This window comes from Hyperolius riggenbachi, chromosome 3 (assembly GCF_040937935.1).
Source record: "Hyperolius riggenbachi isolate aHypRig1 chromosome 3, aHypRig1.pri, whole genome shotgun sequence".
Classification (NCBI taxonomy): Eukaryota; Metazoa; Chordata; class Amphibia; order Anura; family Hyperoliidae; genus Hyperolius; species Hyperolius riggenbachi.
This window is the reverse complement of record NC_090648.1, coordinates 137,977,909-138,001,144: the sequence shown is the minus strand read 5'-3', so window position 1 is coordinate 138,001,144 and position 23,236 is coordinate 137,977,909. Positions and strand designations below refer to the sequence as shown.

Genomic DNA, 23,236 nt, shown 5'->3' with positions numbered 1-23,236 from the left:
TTGGATATGGTTGATTACCAGGGTCCACACACTGTGAAATCAGTATATGTTGATGTATGACATGGTTAAAGATGTTTAAAGGTTTTTAGGTGTGTCCGGGACCCTGAAAGTAGTTCAGGGGTCGCAGCCATCTTCCCAGATAAAATCAAATTTGCCACACTGATTTTAGATTTATAAAAAAATATTACGGGGAGTGGCAAAAATGGGACAGAAGTCTCAAAGTCGTCCTGGTTCAGACACGATGTTTCTTCTGTAGGTTTAGCAAAATCACACATTTGCTTTAAAGGGGCATATTTATGAAGCAATGGTGAAATTGCCGTGCGCAGGTAAAGGTATGGCAATTTTACAAGTACTCACGCAAGTGACATAGCGTGCATCGCACAAATAGCACACCCCGAGTTATGTACACAACGTGTTGTTGCTACTGTATAATGCATTACACAAATGGCATAACTTGCATAGCAATGTGCATATTTTGCACAAAAAATTAGTTGAATTGCCCTAAGTGTGGCTTCCAGGGAGTCTCATTCAGGCATCTACTGTGGGAATGTACATTGATACATAGGTTACAAGGTTTCTGTCTCAGGTGATAGACCTTCAAGTAGCCCAATGAGTCAAAACTGTGTGCCCTGGGCATTTTAGAAGAAGGGAAAATTTCAGAAAACATTACTTAGAGAGATGTTATTCATGGCCAGAAAGACTATTGTGCTTTACTGGATGGCCACCACTCTTACAAGTGTATCTCAATGGTTGCAACTTATCAATAGTGCTCTGCCATTTCATAAATTGGTATATATGCATAGAGGTTGTACTGCAAAATATGTGCATAGAGGGTGTACTGCAAAATATATAGCAGCATGGAGTAAATGGTAAGACTCACCACAAACACACCCCATAACGTGTGAGTATATACTAGGCGAGTAGTTGGGGGGGGGGAGATCAGCATTGTGTTATGGATGTGTGAAGAGACGTGGAAAAGCCGCCGCTTCTCATGGTGAGGCGGCTGTTTCCGCGTCCAGCATGGCGTCACAACGCGGAAAAACCGCCGCATGCCGCATGGGCAGAGCGGCGGAATCCGCATTGGGAGCGGCGGAATCCGCATTGGAGGCGGCGGACTTGACAAGGGGGGTGAGCGTGGGGAAGCCGCCGCTGGTGTAGTGAGCGGTGAGGCTAGAGTTGAGCTGACATTTTCGTAATTTCGCATTACTAAAATTACGCATGCGAAATTTGCGATTACAATGCGAAATGACAGTAGCGTAATTGCCATTAAAATCGTAATTGAAAATACCGTAAGCGTAATTTTCAACGCGTAATTTCGCGTTTCGTTCATGCCGTAATTTCGCATTAAATGCTACCGTAATTTCGCGTTAAACCGTAACGCTCCGTATAATATAAAAAAGCCGCCGACTTTAAGGGTTAATAGCAAAGCCCCCTTAAATGCTAAGAGCCTCAAATTTGGAGAATATATTAAGGAGATCAGGAGGAATAAGAGGAAAATTTTTTTTTTCAAAAAGACCTTATAGTTTTTGAGAAAATCGATGTTAAAGTTTCAAAGGAAAAATGTAAACATTTAAAAACCCGCCGACTTTAACGGTTAATAGCAAAGCCTGCTTAAAGTTTAGGAACACCAAATTCCCAGGGTATATTAAGGGGATCAGTGGGAATAAGAGGAAAAAATTTTTTTCAAAAAGACCTTATAGTTTTTGAGAAAATCGATTTTTAAGTTTCAAGGGCGAAAATGTCTTTTAAATGCAGAAAATGTCAGTTTTTTTTTGCACAGGTAACAATAGTGTATTATTTTCATAGATTCCCCCAAGTGGGAAGAGTTTTACTTACTTCGTTCTGAGTGTGGGAAATATAAAAAAAAAACGACGTGGGGTCCCCCCTCCCAGACCTCTTTAACCCCTTGTCCCCCATGCAGGCTGGGATAGCCAGAAAGCGGAGCACCGGCCGCGTGGGGCTCCACAGCCTGACTATACCAGCCCGCATGGTCCATGGATTGGGGGGTCTCGGAAGGGGAGGGGCAGCCAAGCTTTCCCCTCCCCCTCCAAGCCCTTGTCCAATCCAAGGACAAGGGACTCTTCTCCACCTCCGATGGGCGGTGGAGGTGGAGGCCGCGATTTCCTGGGGGGGAGGTTCATGGTGGAATCTGGGAGTCCCCTTTAAAAAGGGGTCCCCCAGATGCCCACCCCCCCTCCCAGGAGAAATGAGTATAGAGGTACTTGTACCCCTTACCCATTTCCTTTAAGAGTTAAAAGTAAATAAACACACAAACACTTAGAAAAAGTATTTTAATTGAACAAAAAACATAACCACGAAAAAAGTCCTTTAATATTCTTAATTAACCATTAATACTTACCTGTCCCTTTAAATAAATGATCCCTCGAAATAGCCTCGGAAATGTTCTATCAGTTACAATGTAACAAAGTTATTACAATGTAACAATTTTTGTATTTGGGCTCCAAGGAGCCCCATTGGTCCTTAGCAAACCAATGGGGTTCCTTTTGATTTGAAGGAACCCCATTGGTCTGCTAAGGACCAATGGGGCTCCTTGGAGCCAAAATACAAAGATGCTTCTCAGAGCTCTGAGCTATATAGCTCAGAGCTTTGTCGGGAATGTGTGCAGCGCAGACGCGTATGCGGCGGCGGCGAGTGACGTCGGGTGCGGCGTAGTTACAATGTAACAAAGTTGTTACATTGTAATAACTTTGTTACATTGTAACTGATAGAACATTTCCGAGGCTATTTCGAGGGATCATTTATTTAAAGGGACAGGTAAGTATTAATGGTTAATTAAGAATATTAAAGGACTTTTTTCGTGGTTATGTTTTTTGTTCAATTAAAATACTTTTTCTAAGTGTTTGTGTGTTTATTTACTTTTAACTCTTAAAGGAAATGGGTAAGGGGTACAAGTACCTCTATACTCATTTCTCCTGGGAGGGGGGGTGGGCATCTGGGGGACCCCTTTTTAAAGGGGACTCCCAGATTCCACCATGAACCTCCCCCCCAGGAAATCGCGGCCTCCACCTCCACCGCCCATCGGAGGTGGAGAAGAGCCCCTTGTCCTTGGATTGGACAAGGGCTCGGAGGGGGAGGGGAAAGCTTGGCTGCCCCTCCCCTTCCGAGACCCCCCAATCCATGGACCATGCGGGCTGGTATAGTCAGGGTGCGGAGCCCCACGCGGCCGGTGCTCCGCATTCTGGCTATCCCAGCCTGCATGGGGGACAAGGGGTTAAAGAGGTCTGGGAGGGGGGACCCCACGTCGTTTTTTTTTAATATTTCCCACACTCAGAACGAAGTAAGTAAAACTCTTCCCACTTGGGGGAATCTATGAAAATAATACACTATTGTTACCTGTGCAAAAAAAACTGACATTTTCTGCATTTAAAAGACATTTTCGCCCTTGAAACTTAAAAATCGATTTTCTCAAAAACTATAAGGTCTTTTTGAAAAAAATGTTTTTCCTCTTATTCCCACTGTTCCCCTTAATATACCCTGGGAATTTGGTGTTCCTAAACTTTAAGCAGGCTTTGCTATTAACCGTTAAAGTCGGCGGGTTTTTAAATGTTTACATTTTTCCTTTGAAACTTTAACATCGATTTTCTCAAAAACTATAAGGTCTTTTTGAAAAAAAATTTTTTTCCTCTTATTCCTCCTGATCTCCTTAATATATTCTCCAAATTTGAGGCTCTTAGCATTTAAGGGGGCTTTGCTATTAACCCTTAAAGTCGGTGGCTACCTAACATTGATACATGCGTCAACTTTTCCGCTTCGGGAGCATGACCATACGCATTAATTTCGTAATAGCCGTTGCAATGCGAAAATTACACGAAAATTACGCTTACGCGAAATCCTTCTTCATTACGATTATGTACTTACGGCCATAAACGTAATTACACTAATTACGCGAAATTTCGCGAAATCGTAATTACTCCATTACGCTCATCGGCTCCCACGCTCGGTTCGCTGGATACATTGCAAGACAGTACTGGTGTGGCTGGGACTGATAGTCCACCAAGATTCAGAATGACGCGCGTGCACGCAGAGAGGCAGAGCCTATATGGCAACCAGAAGAAGGTCAGCTGACCAAGCTGGTCAGCTGACAATTCTGTGTCCTCCCATTGGTCCAGCACTTAGGGAGGTGCTGGAGAGTGTCTGTGTATTTATACTGCTGGCTGTTCAGTTGCTGGTTGTCTGGCGTTGCGATCACTACGTGGTAGCACGCAGACCTAAGTCAGATCCGAAAGTGTGCCAGGACCAGCTGGAGCTGTAATCCTACACTTAGTTAGAGTCTGTTGATAGTTTAAAGTACTAGTTTGATTGTGATTATCTGTTATGACCTGTTTGCCTGTCTGACCATTCTTCTGAACTCTGATCTTGTACCTTGCTAATCTGATACCCTGTTGCCGAACCCTGCCTGTACTTTAGACTCCGCCTCTGCCTTCTGAATCTGTACCTTATCTGTCCGTGTGTTTACGACTTGGCTTGTCCGACCTCGAGAACCGACCTTATTGTTAGAGGTGGTTCCCAGCCCTGGTGGTGACACTTCCTCCTGAGTGTCACTCTCGGGTTGTCCTTCCTACTCACAGCCTGACTCCTCCTCCCGGGAGAGTTCTGGTCCACGGAAGGAAGTAGTGCAGTACTCCTTACTGTACTGAGGCCTAGTCCTCTAGTATTACTGTTGCACCAAACACTCCTACTCTCCTCAGGTGTCCAGAGGTTAGCTTGTGTATCTGATTATCGGTGATACTGCAGATCATCAATAATCGGGTATATATCTGCATTGCCAGTGATACTGCAGATCACCGGTAATCAGATCCTCTCTGTGTTACACCGATCGTTACAGAACGCCAGACCAAAAAACAGATGGACGCACGCGCTGACCCTCTGGGTGTGCTTGCCACTTCGGTGGATAACATCCATCAAGCACTGGGCCAGCACAAAGCATTAATTGATGCCCTATCAGGCTCTGTGCGAACCCTCCAGACGTCAGTTGATGAGGTGCGATCCCCTCCTAGTGATGACATACGTATGCCCGTACCTGATAAATTTTCCGGCCACAAGTCTGACTTCCGGAATTTTAAGAGTAGAGTGTTATCGTATTTCGAGTTGAGACCCCGATCCTCGGGGACTGAGGACTGAGGACTCGGGTCATATTTATTAAAATCTTGCTATCTGGTGACTCCCAGACCTGGGCGTACAATTTGCCTACCGGTGACTTAGCCCTTACCTCGGTGGAGGAATTCTTTAAAGCCATGGCAATAATTTACGACGACCCGGACCTTGCCTCGACTTCTGAGCAGAAGCTCAAGCTTTTGCGTCAAGGCAAAGGTCCGGTCGAAGACTATGCGGCTGAATTTAGAAGGTGGTCAGTTACAGCTAGGTGGGACACCTATGCCCTGTTGGATTGCTTTTTGTCAGGCCTATCAGATGAGGTCTCCGATCTGATGCTGAGTCAACCCGAGCCCAGAACGATCGATGAGGCCATTTTATCGGCCATTCGCATTGATCGCAGGTTGCGTTATCAGAGACAGACCAGGGGCAGCCATCGTGTCAGGGTGACCTCTTACACTGCACCTCCCGCTGCACCTCCCGTGACTCCCTCGCCTCCTGTCTCATCCTCTCCGGTCTTGCCTCTATCAGAGCCAATGCAGATTGGTCGGTCAAAACTGACCCAGGTGGAGCGAAGACGGAGAATGACTGAGCAACTATGTCTGTATTGTGCGGAAGGGGGGGCATAGAGTACGAAACTGTCCCAATAAGCCGGGAAACGCTACCGCCTAGGAGTTGTAAGGGGTAACACCCTAGGCGCCCAACTCATACCCCTGAAAGAAAAACGGTTGCTTCTTCCCTGTACGATTACATGGGGAAACAAATCTGAAGCCACTGAGGCCTTTATTGATTCAGGCTCAACGGCTAAGTTTATGAATTACGAGTTTGCAGAGAAGTTGGGTATTCCACTTACCCCAGTAAAACCACCTATCCAGGTTACGGCAGTGGACGATTCCCCACTGCAAAGGGATCGTCCTCTGTCTCAGACACCAGAGGTGGAGGTCACTATTGGGGTACTGCATGGGGAAAGACTGAGTTTTTTTGTGTTACACATGGCCACCTCCACAATTGTCTTAGGCATGCCCTGGTTACATCTCCACTCACCACAGATCGATTGGGCTGCGGGGCAATTAACTAGTTGGTCAGATTTCTGTTCTCAGCAGTGTTTAGGGAAAGTGACATTGGGTCAGACTAAGATTCATGTGGAAGGAGCTCCCGAGCAATACTCTGAATATTCTGATGTATTTTGTCCCAAGGCTGCTGATAAGTTACCTCCTCATCGCCCTTTCGATTGCCCCATCGATCTTCGTTCTGGTTGTATGCCCCCTAGAGGTCATCTATACAATTTGTCTGGTCCAGAAAAAGGGGCTATGCAGGAGTACATCCGTGACAATTTAGCCAAGGGGTTCATTCGCCCTTCTCGGTCGCCTGCAGGGGCCGGTTTCTTTTTTGTTAAGAAAAAAGACGGAGGCCTTCGACCTTGCATCGATTACCGTGGTCTGAATAAAATCACTGTGAAGAATCGCTATCCGTTACCCTTGATAGACGATTTATTCACGCAGGTCACGAGCGCTAAGATCTTCTCGAAGTTAGATCTGAGGGGTGCATACAACCTGGTCCGCATTAGAAAGGGCGATGAATGGAAGACGGCCTTTAACACACCCGACGGGCATTACGAGTACTTAGTGATGCCCTTCGGGTTGTGTAATGCGCCGGCCGTCTTCCAGGAATTTATCAATGAGGTATTCAGAGAGGTGTTGGGGAGATTTGTTCTGGTATACCTCGATGATATACTAATCTACTCTAACAACCTCTCTGAACACAGGATCCATGTTAAATTTGTGCTGAACAAGCTGAGACAGAATATGCTTTATGCCAAGTTGGAGAAGTGTATTTTTGAGGTGACATCCGTCACGTTTTTGGGGTATGTGATTTCTACCTCAGGTCTGTCAATGGATCCTGCTAAAGTCACAGCTGTCCTGGAATGGCCGCAGCCAGTGGGGCTGAAGGCCCTCCAGAGATTTTTGGGTTTTGCGAATTACTATAGAAGGTTCATAAAGGGGTACTCTAAGATCATCGCACCCCTTACCAGTCTCACAAAAAAAGGGGCAGATACCAGCCACTGGTCCCCTGAGGCTGTCGCAGCCTTCTCCAATCTAAAGAAGTTGTTTTGCTCAGCACCCATTTTGAGACACGTGGATACTTCTTACCCCTTTATTGTAGAGGTTGATGCCTCAGAGGTTGGGGTGGGGGCTGTATTGTCTCAACGTTCAGGGTTACAGGGCAGATTGCACCCATGTGCCTATTTTTCCCGCAGGTTCTCACCAGCAGAAAGGAACTATGATATAGGCAACCGGGAACTTCTGGCCATTAAGTTGGCTTTTGAGGAATGGCGTCATTGGTTAGAAGGAGCAGAACATACAATCACGGTTTACACGGATCACAAAAATTTTGAATATATCGATGGAGCTAAGAGATTAAGTCCCCGTCAGCCCCGATGGTCTTTATTTTTTACGAGGTTCAGATTTATAATCACGTACACTCCAGGCAGCAAAAACATTAAGGCGGACGCCCTGTCCAGATGTTTTGAGCCGGAGACAGCACAAGCCCCTGCCCCTGAGTCCATCGTCCCGCAGAGGTTAGTGTTAGCAGCAACAGAAACCTGGGAAGATTGGACAGAGGTTTTAAGTCCCTTTCAGCAGGATGTTCCTGAGGGAAAACCTGAGGGGGTTATGTTTATTCCTCTGCCATTTCGTCTTCAGATCCTGCAGATGTTTCACGCCCATAAGAATGCTGGTCACCCTGGAGCTTCCAGAACACAGGATCTGGTTGCCAGGTGTGCTTGGTGGCCTTCCTTGGCAACAGACTGTATGGAGTATGTCAGGGAATGTGCGGTATGTGCTAAAAGTAAGCCCTCCCGGCTGGCACCTGTGGGAAGGTTACAGCCTTTTCCCACCCCGAGTGAGCCATGGACCCACCTGTCCATGGATTTTGTGGGGGAACTTCCCAGGTCTGAAGGCATGTCGGTCATTTGGGTGGTGGTCGACCGCTTTAGCAAAATGGCCCAATTTGTGCCCCTAAAAGGACTCCCCTCGGCTCAGGAACTGGCCGATTTGGTCATCATCCACATTTTCCGGTTGCATGGCATTCCGGAAAACATCGTGTCAGATCGGGGAGTCCAATTTGTGTCTGGATTTTGGAGGGCATTTTGTCATCAAATGGGCATGGAGCTGTCATTTTCGTCGGGCTACCACCCACAGACCAATGGTCAAACGGAGAGGGTCAATCAGTCTTTGGAACAGTTTTTGAGGTGCTATGTTGCTGAGGTGCAGAACGATTGGGTCAAGTTTTTGCCATTCGCAGAATTTGCGCACAATAACTTGAAAAGTTCCTCCTCGGAATTCTCTCCGTTTCAGGTGGTGACCGGGAGGTTGCCTAAGTTCTCTCCTTTGCCAGTGGCCTCCACTCCGTTTCCAGCACTGGAGGTCTGGCAGAGGTCACTCAGGGACAATTGGGGAATTGTTAAGAATAATTTGGAGAAGGCGTTTCAAAGTCAGAAAGGTCAAGCTGACAAGAAACGTTCCTTGGAATGGAAGTTTCAGCCAGGGGACTTAGTCTGGGTGTCCACACGTCACTTGACCCTGAAGCAGCCATCAGCCAAACTGGGCCCCAGGTTTGTAGGTCCGTTTTCTGTGACTAAGAAAATCAACAACGTCACTTATGCCATAGATCTTCCGGCCAGCATGCCAGGCGTAAGATCTTTTCACGTGTCCCTGCTTAAGCCGGCAGTTCATGTGGGTCCCAATCCTCCTCCTGTGATGGTGGATGACCGACCTGAGTACGAAGTAGAGAAAATTTTAAACTCACGCATTGTACATAACTCAGTACAATATCTGGTGCATTGGAAAGGGTATGGCATTGAGGAAAGGTCATGGGTACCTGGGAGTCGCATGCATGCGGACGAATTAAGAAAGGAGTTTCATGCCGTACATCCCGAGAAACCGGGTAGGAGCTGTCCGGAGTCCACTCCTCAGGAGGGGGGAGGGGGTACTGTGAAGAGACGGGAAAAGCCGCCGCTTCTCATGGTGAGGCGGCTGTTTCCGCGTCCAGCATGGCGTCACAACGCGGAAAAACCGCCGCATGCCGCATAGGCAGAGCGGCGGAATCCGCATTGGGAGCGGCGGAATCCACATTGGAGGTGGCGGACTTGCCGCATGGCAGTGTCCCTGACAAGGGGGGTGAGCGTGGGGAAGCCGCCGCTGGTGTAGTGAGTGGTGCGGCGGCTCCCACGCTCGGTTCGCTGGATACATTGCAAGACAGTACTGGTGTGGCTGGGACTGATAGTCCACCAAGATTCAGAATGACGCACGTGCGCGCAGAGAGGCAGAGCCTATATGGCAACCAGAAGAAGGTCAGCTGAGCTGACCAAGCTGTTCAGCTGACAATTCTGTGTCCTCCCATTGGTCCAGCACTTAGGGAGGTGCTGGAGAGTGTCTGTGTATATATACTGCTGGCTGTTCAGTTGCTGGTTGTCTGGCGTTGCGATCACTACGTGGTAGCACGCAGACCTGAGTCAGATCCGAAAGTGTGCCGGGACCAGCTGGAGCTGTAATCCTACACTTAGTTAGAGTCTGTTGATAGTTTAAAGTACTAGTTTGATTGTGATTATCTGTTATGACCTGTTTGCCTGTCTGACCATTCTTCTGAACTCTGATCTTGTACCTTGCTAATCTGATACCCTGTTGCCGTACCCCGGCTCGCCTTTAGACTCTGCATCTGTCTGCATCTGTCTCCTGAGACTTGCCCAAGGCCTCCTACAGAATAGGTCCTGGCTTACTAAACAGGCAGAGCCGAGATTCGAACCCTGGTCTTCTGTGTCAGAGGCAGAGCCCTTAACCATTACACTATCCAGCCACCAGCTGGATATGCATATGTTGAGGCAGAAAAGTGATAACTAATATTTATCACAACTATCTGTATTTATGTCTCTATTCTGACTCAGAGATGTACAATGTAATGGGTCATGCTTGACCAACAAATTGTTATCCTGACATTCGCTTATAATAAAGGTGTTAAAAAAAATGGGTTGTAAGGTTTGTGCAACTTGTGCTACGTCAATTGCGCAAGTACTGATAAAATTGCCATGCATTATATTCATAAATAATATGATTTCTCTCTGACATAACATGCAAAACAAAAGATTGCCTTCTTAAAACATATTAACAACAAACAAGATATTTGTGATTAATCAGGTTGGAGTGAGCATATGATGTCTCCCACAATGCATCACTGCTAAATGTGCAAATCATCCTTTGTTGTCCCCGTAAACGATACACGTCTCCAGTTTTGCATAACATTTTAGTAAGAGGTCTTTTTGGTATTTTGTAGCCCCTTACACACTGCTAGGAGTTATGGTTCACCATGAGCTTGCTGGGTAATCTGTGACATAACATGTAAAACAAAAGTAACTTTGGTGGATCTTGCTTTGTACAGTGGGCTTGTTGCTGCAGTTACAATAACATTTGTATGTATGGTGTAAGTGTTATGAGGACTCTGACCATGGAAGATTTATCATCCTAACCACTCCCAATGTGACCACAACAAATATGCATAGAACTTGCACAGACAACATTGCATATAAATGTGACTATATCTGACATTTGCTTTTCATTCATCACATCCTCATCACTTTATTCTGCATTGACATAGCACCATGAAGACATTTCTTTAAATATAGCTTCAATGCATGCATCCACATCCAAGGTGCTGTTCTAGCAGCATTGTCCATCAGCTGAGGTCCTAAGTTACGGTAATTATTCAGTCAATAAGAAGCAATAAACTGAGGCTCAGATAGAGTAGAATGGAATGTAAATGGTGCTGGTTGATATTGAACCTGACGGTGATGGAGACTCATATAACTTCAGCTTGGCATGCACCCCATGTCTTAAGGTAGAGGAATGAGGTTGAACGGTTTCAATTCCAAAATCAGACAGGCTCCCCATTTTCACTCACAGAAATCTTATGTATTTTTATGGTAGGGATGTTACGGCACGGTTGTGTCTGTTCTGTGCTGATACAACAGGCCCGTAAAATGGATTTGCTGCTGACTCTGGCTGTTGAACAGTTTGTGAAGTCCTTTGGTGGCCCGTACGGAGAAGATGGACTAGGGACTGGAGAATAGTACTTCCATTCGCAGACTCCTTCAGACTTTGTGATCTTGTAGAACATCTCCCCGGAGCCCACTGGAATCCTCACCACGTCTTTTTGTTCATCTGGACTTCGGTGAACCGGGCTGCTCAGCATGCCCCCTGCTAAGTATTTACTGGAGGCCTGCCTCCGATGTGAACAGCGAGCATGCAGAATGTTCTGAAAGGCCTTTCTGAACTCCCGGCTGGAGCACGGGTAGATGACAGGATTAATGCAGCTATTAAAGTAGCCCAGCCAAAATGTGATTTTAAAAATAGTAACTGAAGGTTTGGCTGGAGGGTAGATGGAGCCTGTAAATTAAATAAAAATAAGTGAGCATTAAGAAATGTCAAAAAACACATTTAACAGATAAGAACAAGAACTAAACAATTTCCATCTATTTATGTTTTTTTTTTTTTTTTAAACCTAGCTCATACGCTATACAAGTAAGTCTTACATGTACATTCAGTCCCTTGCTGTGTACATACTCACCCTTCCTGTATTAAGCCACACCCCTGTTTCCAATCCCAGTATAAAACCACTCAGGCTCTAGCAAAGGAACTTTATATAATAAAGGATGGGGCCTAGTGCAGGAAGACCTGGAACACAGAACACACACATAGGCTGCCAGGGGCTGGAGGAAGCCCCATGTAAGTGGATCTTATTTTTTCGTCTAGCTTGCACTTTACTCTTTAAATCAAACCTGAGGCAAAAAAAACTTATGATATAATGAATTGTACGTGTAGAACGGATAATGAATACAACATTATAAGCAAAGAAAAGAGTCTCATATTTTTTTAATTTCAGTTATATAGCTTTTTTTATAATATTGCAACATTATGTCATATTTGCAGTTTAGAAACCACACTCTGTCTTTTAACCTCCCTGGTGGTGTTGACATTGGCGGTATGCACATCAATACAAACTGGTTGAACTCGATGGACGTATGTCTTTTTTCAACCCAAATAACTATGTAACAAACCATGCTGCAAACGGTATTGACGTGCATACATGTTAATACTCTCTTGCACTGTGCACTAGACCCTTGCTTGACACATTTTGACAAGTTACAGGAAAAAAAAGGTTAAGAAAATTAGTTTGATCACATTTTGCACAGAAATCCTGGGGAAATTGAGCACCAGGGAGGTTAAGCTATAAATAAAGAAAAAATAATGACCATTTGAATATTTCTGCAGTAAAACCTTACCTGAAGCTTGTCTTTCACTGTTTCTTGGCTGTTTAAAGTGAACCAGAGATAAAGCACCCTCCTGTATGTTACCATATATATCAGTGGGGACATTAGAGAAAACACCTACCCTGCTCTCTGTTTAATCCTTCTCTGCTCAGCCTGCTTCTTATCAGCCCTGATAAAATCCCTGACTGAGCATTCAGTCTGGCTTTGCTCAGGAATCATTATAGCTGAGTCATTATAGCAGAGCCAGAAGGCACCAGGCTTGGACTTGAAAAGACATCAGAGAAGACAGACTCAGCTATAATGATTCCTGAGCAAAGCCAGACTGAATGCTCAGTCAGGGATTTTATCAGGGCTGCTAACAAGCAAGCTGAGCAGTGAAGAATGTAACAGAAAGCTGGGTAAGTGTTTTCTCTAATGTTACCACTGATATATATGGTAAAATACATGAGGGTGCCTCGTCTCTGGTTCACTTTTGCTTCAGAAAACAGGACAGTATACGACCCAGTGGGTCAGAGAAGCACTTTTGTATAAATAACAACTGAAGTTTCTTAACTCTTCCTGTTCTGGAAAACAGTATGAGACCCTTTTCTTTGCTACATATGGGGCTTGATTCACTAAAGCGTGCCAACACAGTTAGCACGCCTAAAAGCTTTTCACGTGCAAACTAGGGTGCTAAGTAGTTTGCACGGCAAAGCTGTTACTGATCCCTTGCTATTTTAGCGCGCGGAAAAAGTTTGTGCACGTAAAGTTTTACGCGCACCACTCAGCGTGCAAAATCAGCTGCTTTGCGTGCAAAGTATGCTTATCACGCTACTATTTTGCACGCGAAACGGTGTGCGCAAAACTTTACACGCGCACTGTTAAACTTTACGTGCGCAAACTCTTGCGCGCATATTAGCGCATGCAAAGCCAGTTTGCACGTGCTAAGTGGCTTTTCACTGGCGTGCTAACACTTAGCATGCTTTAGATTTGCTTTAACCACTTGAGGACCCACCCTTTACCCCCCCTTAAGGACCAGCGCTGTTTTAGGTGATCTGTGCTGGGTGGGCTGTGCAGCCCCCAGCACAGATCAAAGGGCACTCAGAGCGATCAGATCGCCCCCCTTTTTTCCCCACTAGGGGGATGATGTGCAGGGGGGGTCTGATCGCTCCTCCTGGCTGGCATTTTGCGGGGGGGGCACCTCAAAGCCCCCCTCCGTGGCGAAATCCTCCCCCTCCCTCTCCTACCTGCTCCCCCGGGAGATCTGGGCTGCACAGGACGCTATCCGTCCTGTGCAGCCAGTGACAGGACGTCCCCTGTCACATGGAGGCGATCCCCGGCCGCTGATTGGCCGGGGATCGCCGATCTGCCTTACGGCGCTGCTGCGCAGCAGCGCCGTACAAATGTAAACAAAGCGGATTATTTCCGCTTGTGTTTACATCTAGCCTGCGAGCCGCCATCGGCGGCCCGCTGGCTATTCACGGAGCCCCCCGCCGTGAATTGACAGGAAGCAGCCGCTCGTACGAGCGGCTGCTTCCTGATTAATTAGGCTGCAGCTGGCGACGCAGTACTGCGTCGCTGGTCCTGCAGCTGCCACTTTGCCGACGCACGTTATGAGTGTGCGGTCGGCAAGTGGTTAAAGTGTCCATTATTTCAGGTGCTTTATATTCACAGGGCCTTCAAAATATAGCCAAATATTTATGTTACCTCAAAGGCTGAAATGGATTGTTGTAGTATGTGAGCCTTTTGCAGAAGCAGACAAATAAAGTTAAATGATGCGTCTTACTGGCTAACAAAATAGATTACTGCTGAAAATGCTTGAGACAGTTCAGCTCCTTCCATCAGACTTAGTGTAACAGAGACTGAAGTAACTCATGTTTTATTCACACTGGAACAGGATAATACATTTACTATCATTTTGGCATCTGCATGTGGAACGGTTTTTGCTTGGTTATTAATCATTTTCCCAAATCCTATATCTACCTTCAATCAAAGAATGCAGAAAGAAGATTAAGTTAACACTGCGACAAGGCGACAGAAACAGGTTGAAAAAGACACGGCCATTACCTTCACATTCAGTCAATTTAATGACAACGATATTTTCTCTCTCTGTTTTTCTCTCTCTATCTCGAATAGAAGAGAGCTGGAATTTCATACAAAATAAGAGCTAAATTCATCATATCCCTTCATTTTACTACTTGATTTAAAAACAATAATGCTTATGGATCATTGCCTTTGATGGAATAAAGTTACACAAGTCTTCACGGCGAGTGGGGGATCAGCTAAGTTCAGCACCGCGATGTACCAATCATTTGGGCACAGACACAGGTCGTGATGAGAATTACAGATATAGCAGCGCTCAGTGACTAATTGGAGCGCCGGAGATTATTCTACATTACTACAGTTATAGGCATTACTCTACATATTCAGCATTTGGAGAAATGTTTTCTCCCATTTAACCACTTGCCGACCGCACGCTTATACCGTGCGTCGGCAAAGTGGCAGCTGCAGGACCAGCGACGCAGTATTGCGTCGCCAGCTGCAGGCTGATTAATCAGGAAGCAGCCGCTCGTACGAGCGGCTGCTTCCTGTCAATTCACGGCGGGGGGCTCCGTGAATAGCCTGCGGGCCGCCGATGGCGGCTCACAGGCTAAATGTAAACACAAGCGGAAATAATCCGCTTTGTTTACATTTGTACGGCGCTGCTGCGCAGCAGCGCCGTAAGGCAGATCGGCGATCCCCGGCCAATCAGCGGCCGGGGATCGCCGCCATGTGACAGGGGACGTCCCGTCACTGGCTGCACAGGACGGATAGCGTCCTGTGCAGCCCAGATCTCCCGGGGGAGCAGGTAGGAGAGGGAGGGGGGAGAATGTCGCCGCGGAGGGGGGCTTTGAGGTGCCCCCCCCGCAAAATGCTTGCAGGTAGGAGCGATCAGACCCCCCCTGCACATCATCCCCATAGGGGGGAAAAAAGGGGGGCGATCTGATCGCTCTGTGTGGCCGAGGATCTGTGCTGGGGGCTGCAGAGCCCACCCAGCACAGATCCAAACAAACAGCGCTGGTCCTTAAGGGGGGGTAAAGGGTGGGTCCTCAAGTGGTTAACTAGCATCTGACTGCAAAGGAATACAACTCTCACAATATAACATGTAGAGCAGGGGTGTCAAACTCAAATACAAAGTGGGCCGAAACAGAACATTTGTTACCAAGTCATGAGCCTCCCTCAATGTCTACTGGCCACCTTATAAAGTTCCCTGGTGTCTAATTGCCCCCCTCCCTCCCCTATACAGTTCCCTGGTGTCTAGTTGTCCTCCCTCCCCTATACAGTTTCCTGGTGTCTAGTGGTCCTGCCTCCCCTATACAGTTTCCTGGTGTCTAGTGGCCCCCACCCTCCCCTATACAGTTCCCTAGTGTTTAGTGTTTTCCCCCTATCTCCCCCATATGGATTCACTGGTTTTCTAGGGCTTCACCTCCAATATAGCTTCCCTTGGTGGTCTAGAGTGGGCCAAGCATAATGCAAAGTGGTGAAACCCCTTAAGGGCCAAATTTAATGGCTTTGAGGACCAGATTTGGCCTGCGGGCCGAAGTTTGACATGTATGATGTAGAGGCAAGGAGCAATGACTAGGAGTGAGTGAGAATGCTCTTGCTTACACTTCCGCATTCAGGGCTGGAACTTCCGGCTCTCAATGCTGAAATGTAACCCAATGGAACACACCGTAGACCTCATTGGAATGCAGGAGGGGCCAGGTGACTTAACCCCTGCAGATCCCGCAGTAATTTCCAGCACACTGCAGGATGCCCTCTCTTTTCACAAGAGCGTTCTCGCCATCCCTAGCAATGACCTGAGGCATGTCAGTTTGTTAAAATACTTTAAATATGTAGAGATGATCTTATTATGTTTTTTTTTTCTTTGGGAAGTGGAAAGGCACTTCAAGGTAATCTTTGCCATGGTTTTCTTTAAACTGACAGTCATCTGATCAAATGATGTCTCATCTAGACGGTAGACCTCAAGGATCTCTAAACCTCATTATACTTCAGACATTTCTGCCCCTCATTAAACATTAATCTTCTCAGTGCTTCATATCACATCATATTCCAATCTAATCTGGAACTCTAACATTAATCCCCTCCTGAGTCCTGCTAAGCATATCTTCCTTGACATGCACTGTGTCCATACGTGCCACTGCCTATTACAGTTCCACCCTCTTTGTTTGTCTCATCTCATTGTACTTTAGTCCTGTCAGTGCGTCATACCCAGTTATACTGCACTCTTCTCTATACCTTGTAGATATCTTGCATGCAATCTCTAACCTTCACTGAACCCAAACAGGCTGACGTTTTTATAGCCTCATTTTGCAGGTAGAATGTTCTTCAGAGAAAGTGACAAAATGGCTTCATTAATCCGCGATTTAAAGGACAGCTGGCGTGAGATGGATATGGAGGTTGCAAGATTTATTTCCTTTTAAACATAAACAATACCAGTTGCTTGGCAGCCCTGCCTCAAATATTTTTTGCCATAGACCCTGAACAAGTATGCAGCAGATCAGGTGTTTCTGACATTACTGATAGATCGTACGAGATTAGCTGCATGCTTGTTTCTGGTATTATTCAGACACTACTGCATCCAAATAGACCAGCAAGGCTGCCAGGCAACTGGTATTGTTTAAAAAGGAATAAATATGGCAGCCTCCATATTCCTCTCCCTTCAGTTGTCTTTACCTATAAAGCACAATTGTGTATAAAGCGTTTATAATAAGTTGGCAATTACAGTCTACCTGTAGGAGAAAAGTGCCTCTAAGGGGTACTCACCTCTGGAGGGTTTGCTACGGCCTATCTTGGAGACTCACCTCAAGAGGGGGGAGCTTCTAGTTCCTCCAGAGACATCTCATGTCCTCCTCCACCAGCTCTGAGACCCCCGAAAAAAATATTTGTCAGCCGCTCCCACATGCGCAGTTGCTCGGACACGATCGGGCTCAGCTGTTTCTGCTGAAGCTCGAGCGAAACCGTGCTGCTGTGCAGATGCATTGCACCTGCTTTTTAGGAGTCTCATTGCTGGATCAGCCTGGCTGAGGAGGACAGGCAAAGCCTCTGGAGACGTTACAGTACTTGTCGCCCGCGATTGCGTGCGCGTACGTCTACGTTATCTTTTATGTTATCTAGGCGGTTCCTTGTTGGCTGTTACAGTGTGTGCACATGTACGGGTGTCCGCATTAGCACGCATGCACGTACTTAGTGCCAATTTTGAATTAAGTATTTAAGTGAACTGCTGGTGGCATTCTGTGCGGTTTCTTCTGATCAGCTTGGTGCCAGTAACCGCTGGAGCCTAGTCTTCTTGATTTCTGATTATCCGTTGCCGATCCTGCCCGTTCCTGACTTATGATAATTGCCACCTGTCCCGACCTCAGCTTGTTTACCACTCAAGATTGTTTGCCGCCTGCCCTAACCTTTTGCCTGACTTCCATTTTTGCCTGTCTGCTGCCTGACCTGACTTCAGCTTGTCTTCGACTACGCCTTTGTCTGAACCTCTCAAGTGGACGGTTGTTCTCTCTGGCTCCGGTGGAGCAATCCCAGGGGCCACAACCTGGTGGCTAATAGGCAGCTAATGTAGTCCATTGCTCACTAGGGGTAGCGACCCAACATCCCTTGCGGGGTGCTCTGGTGAAGACCCGTAGCCACTTAGACTCCGCACCCTGGGAGAGCCCACGCCTACCACTGGTGGCACGGACAACGACATCCTGAAATCATAACAGGAGGATACAGAGGCTTTCCCCTCCCAGTTAAGCATACAAAATAGGTTGTAACAAACAAACAACCCTTTAAGTGCTTCCTGAAAAAGTGAAACCAGAAACTCCAGTTATTTTTTAGACTTCCATAAATTGTATTGAAGATTTTTTTTCCTCCATAAAGCTTATCATGCTGTGGCTAATCTGTAGCAGGGAGCAGGGGAGGACTGGCCAGGGGGAAGGGGGAAAATTTCCCCCCAGGCTGCCTCTCATTTAATGATTTAGGGCTGGTACAGTACCTGGTACATGTTTTTGTATAAGGCAATGTGAACCACTAGGCTGGCCGAGGGAAATCAATGCCTAATTACAGAGTAATTAGAGGGTGGGCAAGTTGGTAAATATAAACAGCATGATGCAGAGCAAAGGCTTGCCTGCAGGGTCCGTGGGAATATATCGGTCTGATTTCGGGTGGAAATTGGTTGAAAGTATCGATCTGAGATGCTGGGAAATCTCGGGCTGATGTGGTCGATCCAGTGCGATAATCACAAACAATGAACGCGACGGAATCCCTGGCCACTATAACTCAAAATGTTTTATGTGCTCCCCCCCCCCCATTGTCAGTGCATTATACTTTACCTGTCACGCTGTCCCTCATGTGTCCTTGCTGTATTTCCCATGTGACTTTTGGCATATAGCAGGAGGGGCACGTGTGTGATGTAATTTGGGCCCGGGCTGCCGTGAAAATGGGCCTCTAGTTTGTGTTTTCCCTCCAGGCCAAAAGGTCCTAGTCCTTACCTGGCAGGGAGGATGTTCTGAGTTTAGTTCCCCTTTTACCCCCTTCCTTTCTTTTGGGCCAAGGAAATGGCTGGCTATTTCTGCCTGACTTACAGAACATTACATTCCAGGCTGTATTCACTAAACAGGGAAATGTAATCAGCGTTTCTTTAGCCCACGCAGAGAAACTCTTGTACCAGACAGACTAGACATTTGGTGATCGATGCTACCTTATAAAAATGCAGCATTATCTCCCAATTAAATTACTGCAGAGGGTCGCATGGATTACAGCCGCCACATTCTTATAGTCATGTTATTCTTTTAAAGTGGATCATCATTTCTGTGGAGTTTCATATTGAATTGATTTGAGAAATTGAGGACATGGTGGTATAATTTGAGGTGGATGCACAGAGGAGAATATGCGTCGCATGCTGTATAATGGCACAAAATCTATATAATGGCACAAAATCGCATTTAGAGGAAGTGAAGCTGGCAATCATGGAAATTAGGAGTGGGAAAGTGTCGTACTACATAATGTTTATTATCAGCGTTGGTCCCATTTAGTAATATTTTATCATATGTAGCGGCTGGCTGTCTTCTGAGTATACCCCCCTCTGTGTGCAGCTTTGTTCTTACACTCTGTCATTTGTGGTAGAACATAACAGCAGCACGCTAGAAGGCTTATATATTAAAGTAGAACTCTAGGTTTGTAGTTTATATTACAACATATTGTAATCTCTGTTCATACATCTTCTGAATTAGAAACTTTGAAAAGGAACTGTAACCAAGGGTTGAACTTTATCCCACCACTCAGTAGCTGATACCCCCTTTCCCTCAAGAAAACTTTACCTTTTCTCAAATAGGTGATCGGGGGTTTATGTATATTATTTTATAGATTATTTAGTCAGAGTTTGCCCATTGTAAAATCTTCTCTGTCCATGATTTACATTATGAATTCTATCACTGGTGGTGACATCTTTAGTCCTTCCAGGTGTTATGAACGGAATGTTTGTTACTGAGCGTTCTATGCAAAGAGGGAGATAGTGCTAGCTTGGCTGTTATTTCCCACAATTCAACAAGGCTCCCAGACAGCAAACTGTCTATGGTCATGACATCATACTGTGGTGGTGGTGGGGGGGTTCCACCACAATATTAGCCATACAGGCTGACATGATCTATTCCAGAAAAGGTAAAGATTTCTCATGGGAAAGGGGGAATCAGCTACTGATTGGAAGGAAGTTCAATCCTTGGTTAAAGTGCCTCTTCAAGGCCCATGCCCACGCTGGTCTGAACTCGGCCGTGGTAGATTATGATGACCGCCATGGCTGAGGATTGGGTGGTCACACTAGCATGGGTACATTGGCTGTACAGCGATCACTAAAAATCTGGCATGTCGGATCATTAGCAAAGCATGACACCATTGTTCTTGCCGCCCTCGTCCCCGCTGGAAGCCGCTCCGTCCCTCAATACTTTGCCCCCCCCCCCCAAATAGCAACATACGCGTCTGGCTGATTACTCATGTGTACAGCATTGCAAGAGCTCTGTTGCCGTGCAGTCGGCTGACAGAGATCCAGCAGATAATTGCCGGGTGATTATGAAGCTTTTGCAGAGTCTCAAGCAATGTAACTCTGAAAGTTCCCATTTGGTAACTGTGAATTGGATATAGAAGCAGAATTAATGTCAAGTTTTCAGCTTCCCAACTGCCTCTAATCATTTTAGCCATAGACTCTGAACAAGCATGCAGATCAGGTGCTCTGACTGAAGTCTGACTAGATTAGCTGCATGCTTGTTTCAGGTGTGTGATACAGATACTACTGATGCCAGAAAGCGCTGCAGGACTACCAGGTAGATAGTATTGTTTAAAAGGAAATAGATATGGCAGCCTCCATATCCTCCTCACTTCAGGTGTGCTGTAAAATAAGACTGGAATCAATGAAAGTGGATAGGTCGGCAAATTGGAATCCAATCTGTTGAAGTAGTACTAATAAGCAGTTATGATGCAAAGAGCCAGACTGAGTTCAATCTCGAGCCCCTACAGCCGCGTCTCCTTGAAAAGCACTTTATGCATCAGCTTGTACTGGCTGGTAGATGGTGAAGGTGAGAAAGGTCATTATCGTGGTGACAAATGATGCATACAACAGTTTCATCTGCTTTCATGAGTGAAAAAACCACATAAAAGCGGACATAAAATGCATTTGTCTAGATGTAAATTGTCAGGAGTATGGTGGCTTCCTTTATGATGTTATGACAGCTGTTGCCTAAATAATGGTTATCTGCTACTGAATACATTTCTGAAGGACTTTATACTGAAGAAGATTGTTTGCAGTGCAGAAAAAGGCACCTTCTATTCTATCTATCCAGATTTCTAGAAGGAAGTCTGTGAAGAGAGTCTCCTGGTGAAATGGTTAGGAAGGCTGAGCAGGTTAGGAACAGACCATGGGAACATAGTTGTTATTTTGTTATTTAGTCCTGACTGACTTTTCGGATCACCTTGCAGAGTACAATGATCAATTCATGTCACTGACTGTCCCTCAGAGGGGCTCACTATCTAATGTCCCCTCCATATCCTAGGCTTGTTAACCTATCAGTATGATTTTGAACATTTACAACAATTTTTGAACATTTACAACAAGTACTAGCCAAGGACAGATTGTGGGCTTCTTGTTGTAGGTGGAAAGCAGTGGGAAGATGAACTAATAAAGGTTTCAAAGGACCCCTTTATCAGGTCATGATCAGTTCATTTCCCAAAGCAATGGATCAACACCATTGCCGAAATCCTCAAACTTGTTCTGATGTGAAACATGACTTGGGAAGCCTGATCTACTGTATCTATCAATGGATTTAAAGAGAAATCGTAACCAAGAATTGAACTTCATCCCAATCAGTAGCTGATATCCCCTTTTACATGAGAAATCTATTTCTTTTCACAAACTGATCATCAGGGGGCTCTGTATGGCTGATATTGTGGTGAAACCCTTCCCACAGGAAACTGTGAGAACCAAGGTTCACATGCAGTTTCCTGTCTGTGAACCTTGTTGCATTGTGGGAAATAACTGTTTACAACTGCCAAAAAAGCAAGCAGCAGCTACTTCCACTGACATCACCTGCCAGCAGTAAACATGTCGCTATGTGATAAATGGCAGAATGTAAATCAGGGAGGGGAAAGATTTTAGAATGGGCAAACACTGACTAAATCATTTATACATAATTATTGTAAAAATGAAGCATTTTTTATTACATTATTTTCACTGGAGTTCCTCCTTAAGAGGGAGCACAGTAGGAGCAGTTGCCCAGAACAGTCAGAATCCTTAATTATTTAACAGCTAAAATATGACAGGATTCTCAAAGAAATGGCTTCACTTTTGCTCGAGTTTCCATTGAACATTTTGTAAAAACAGCCTCAAAAAGCAAAATCCATGAAAATGAACTTAAAGGAACCCGAGGTGAGAGGCATGTGGAGGCTGCCATATTTATTTCCTGTTAAACAATCAGCAGTCCTGCTGATCTTTCTGGTCAGTGGCGTCTGAATCACATACTGGAAATAAGCATGCAGCTAATCATTCTTGTTCAGGGTCTATGACGAAAAACACTTGAGGCAGTGGATTGCTAGGACAGCCAGGCAATGTGCATTGTGTAAAAGGAAATAAATATGTCAGCCTCCATATGTCCATCCCCTTGGGTTCCCTTGAAGAGGTGCAGGAAACCTTGGGATATCCTAAGCTCATTTCCATAGAAAAAAAAGCCCCTATGTAAACTTTCCAGATAGTGGTAGGATTCCGCATCTCTTCTGAATATTCCATGTATCAGACACACCCACATCTCCAGCTGATGTTCTCTTTTCTCAAATGCTAGCAGAAGACATCATTCCTCTAAATGCATAAAATAGATGACATTTCTCCCATATCACTGAATGTGTGAAGAACAGATGGTTTCCTTTCGGTCATTACAAGGGCTGTTGCTATTTTGGTCATCTGCTCATTTCATGCAAATTACATTCATTTTTGAGACTAGATGTTATGCACATTCTTGTGTTGTATAGGCGGTGACATTGCATGCTATCTTTTAATTAAGACCAACACTGGGCTCTGAAATTAGCATAGCTGTGTGACCCCACAAAACAAAAGCAAAAACAAAAAAAAACCCTCCTCAAGTTAAGATATTGTTCAGAATAATAACAGGGAGGTCTGAGCGCATATGAGCCTGTACACCTTTTCATAGTATTTCTTTATTACCATGTTTCTACTGCCACATCATGCTGGTGGTCCTACAAGTTCCTTTTAAAGTCCCCCATCGGGGGTGGGCGATACTGCAGAGGCAGCCAGCGGGACCC

At 45.6% G+C, this 23,236-nt stretch overlaps 1 protein-coding gene across 1 annotated transcript in view; it reads right to left on the bottom strand.

The window, feature by feature from the left end:
- Nucleotides 1–10,733: 10,733 nt before the first annotated feature.
- ADRA1A (adrenoceptor alpha 1A) overlaps nt 10,734–23,236 on the bottom strand; it is a 174,313-nt gene continuing 161,810 nt past the window's right edge. Inside the window, exon 3 of the mRNA XM_068272419.1 lies at nt 10,734–11,549. Coding sequence (XP_068128520.1) covers nt 11,038–11,549 — 512 coding nt within the window. The 3' untranslated portion in view covers nt 10,734–11,037. The remainder of the gene's footprint in view (nt 11,550–23,236) is intronic.